General features: G+C 39.5%; 1 protein-coding gene across 1 annotated transcript; it reads left to right on the plus strand.

Moving 5' to 3' along the window:
- The first annotated feature begins 359 nt into the window (after nucleotides 1–359).
- Nucleotides 360–1,280, plus strand: LOC138877538 (uncharacterized). Its single transcript, XM_070157152.1, has 2 exons — nucleotides 360–574; nucleotides 680–1,280. Exons 1-2 carry the CDS (start codon nucleotides 360–362, stop codon nucleotides 1,278–1,280), a joined length of 816 nt encoding a protein of 271 aa, XP_070013253.1.
- The last annotated feature ends 1,892 nt before the right edge of the window (nucleotides 1,281–3,172 follow it).

Here is a 3,172-nt window from a genome sequence, read left to right on the forward strand (position 1 = left end):
GTGAGATTTTTCCACGTAAAAATTTTCTGCCTTATTTACGTACTGTTTTATTAGCATTCTCAGCAGAATCTTGTAGAGGACCAGGTACTCTACTGTTTGGACTCATACAAACTAACAATTGGTATCAGTGCAGGTTCCTCCTATTAGGCTAACACCTAGGAAAGATCTTCATGATTGCTCCACCAAATTTTGAAGAAGGTCAATCTACATACCGACCACCCAAGTTCAATGGACAATACTATGGGTGGTAGAAAACAAGAATGCACAATTTTATCATGGCTGAGGATTGTGAGTTATGAGATATCATATGCGATGGTCCTTATGTTCCAACCAAGGTACTAGAGGAACTTCCATTTTCAATGGCAAAAACCAGCAAAGAGTACACTAAAGCAGACAAGAAAGTTGTGGAGAAGAACTTTTGTGCCAAGAAAATTCTAGTGTGTGGAATAGGACTTGAAGAGTACAATAGAATCTCCACCTACGACACTGCCAAGGAGATATGGGAAACCTTGCAAACAACTCATGAGGGAATTGCACAAGTAAAACAATTTAAGATTGATATGCTCACTACCAAGTATGAACTTTTTAAAATGAGGGACGATGAATCCATTTAAGATATGCACACAAGGTTCACTTCCATCATAAATGAGTTATACTCACTTGGTGAAACTATTCCCAGAAACAAGCTAGTGAGGAAAATATTCAGCTTTCTACCTAGCTCTTGGGAAAGCAAAGTGAATGCTATTACTGAATCAAAGGACTTACATGAGCTGACCATAGAAGAGCTGATCAGAAACTTGAAGACCTACGAGTTGAAGAGAAAGATAGATAATGAAATAAGAGAACCAAAGAAGGAAAATAACCTGGTACTTAAAGCTGATAACAATGATTCAAGTGAGGAAGAAAATGACATGGCTTACTTAACCAAAAGATTTCAGAAGATGGTTAGAAGCAATGGAGAAATGCTAAAAAGGGACGGCTCTAATAGACTAGAAAACTGTGATCTTTGTTACAAGTGTGGAAAGCCTGGACACTTCATGAAAGACTGTCCTCTCTTGAAACAAGAATTCACCAAGAACTACCATGAGAAAATAGCTAAGACAAACCTGGTTCCCTTCAAGGACTTCAAGAGAAAAAGATCCATTGACAATATGATGAGACATGCTCTTGCAGCATGGGGGGTTCCTCTAGTGAGTTTGAAGATGAACCTGGTACTGGTGATAGTTCCACGATGGCAGTTGAAGACGAGGAGATTGGATATGACTCAACGTTTGCTTTGATGGCTCAATCAGATGATGATGAAGACAATGACAACAAAAGGGTAAATTTCAAGGATGTTCATAGAAATCTGAAATCCTATTCTCCAAAAAGACTCGTGTCTTTAGCTGATGTATTAATCACTGCTTTTCATAGTCTTGTGGAGGATATGGATTCTTTGACCTTAGAATTAGGAGAATCTGAACAAACTAGAGACGACTTAGTGGCTGTAGTTACTGACCATAAGAAAACCATTGAAATCCTCAGAAAAGAAAAGGATGATCTGTTGGCAGAAATTACGGACCTAAGGGAAACAACAGTGAAACCATGGACTAAGTCAAAACCTGAAAATTCTGGAAAGGGAAAGGAGATAGCCAGTGAGGAACACATTAGGCTTGAAAATGAGGTGAAAGCTATGAGATCTAGGATGTCTGCTAAAATTGAGAAAAACGAGCAACTCCAAACTAATCTGGAAAGAGTAAAGAATGATTTGAAAAGTCCCTAAAGTGGACCTGGTCCTTAGAAACTACCACTACCTTGCATACTAATGATTGTGAAAACAGGCAGGGAATAGGGTTCCAAAGGGAGAAAATTCCTCACAACCCTCACAGCAAGTTCGTCACTGTCTCTGATAACTGGACTTGTACCCAGTGTGGGAACACTGGGCGCTTTAAGGAAGATGTCCAGGCCAAGAATCAATCAATTCAGAAAAAGAAAGTGTTTGCTGAAAAGGTGACTACAAAAGAGGGACCAGGTACCACTTACAAAAAATGCACATTACCTACATGGACTAAGAGAACTCTTATTCATCCTCTTGCCTACTACAAGGGACCCAAACTTGCGTAGGTTCCTAAAACTAACTCTTAATCTCTTGTGCAGGTAACAGTGAAAGGAAGCGGTCAACAATGGTTCATGGATAGTGGGTGTTCAAAGCACATGACTGGGAACACTACAGACTTTCTTTCACTAAAAGCCCTGTAAGGAGGGAGTGTATCCTTTGAAAATGAAAAAAAGGGTACATTCTTGGAGTTGAAAAAGTCGGGAAGTCACTCACTCATTCTATTGAAAATGTGTACTATGTCAATGGACTTAAGTACAGTATCTTAAGTGTCTCTCAAATCTATGACAAAGGAAACAAGGTGGAATTCTGGTCCAAAATATGTACAGTCTCTGATCTTGTGGCCGGTGAAATAGTACTTGTGGCCAAAAGATACAAGAACATCTATGTTGCTGATTTTGAGTCCTTACAGAGTGGTGATCTGAGGTGTCTGAAAGCTGTTGATGATGCTGCTGAATTATGGCACAGAAGACTAGGCCATGCAAATTTTTCTCTTCTGAACAAACTAATTCAGAAGGACCTGGTCCATGGTCTGCCTATGTCGCAATTCAAGATGTAAAAAGTCTGTGATGTCTGTGCTAGAGGAAAACATGTGAAGTCCTCTTTTAAGTCTAAAAGAGATGTGAGCACCTCAAAGCCACTAGAGCTTCTGCATATGGATCTGTGTGGACCTGTGAGAGTGCAAAACAGATGAGGAAAAAGATACATTTTTGTGATAGTAGATGACTACTCCAGATTCACATGGACTCTGTTTCTCAGAACCAAAGATGAAACTGTTGAGGTGTTTGTGGCCTTTGTGAAGAAAATTTAGGTGAAGATGGAGTCTAGAGTCACATGCATTAGATCAGATCATGGGACAGAATTTGACAATGTCAAATTTGATGAATTCTACAATGAAAATGGCATCACTCACAACTTCTCAGCTCCCAGAACTCCCCATCAAAATAGAGTAGTAGAAAGGAAGAACAGAACTCTGGAAGAAATGGCAAGAATAATGTTGATCGATAGTGGAATTGCAAAGAATTTCTGGGCTGAAGCTGTTAACACTGCTTGCTACTTGGTGAACATGTGCATGAT

Source organism: Nicotiana sylvestris, chromosome 9 (assembly GCF_000393655.2).
Source record: "Nicotiana sylvestris chromosome 9, ASM39365v2, whole genome shotgun sequence".
NCBI classification, from domain to species: Eukaryota; Viridiplantae; Streptophyta; class Magnoliopsida; order Solanales; family Solanaceae; genus Nicotiana; species Nicotiana sylvestris.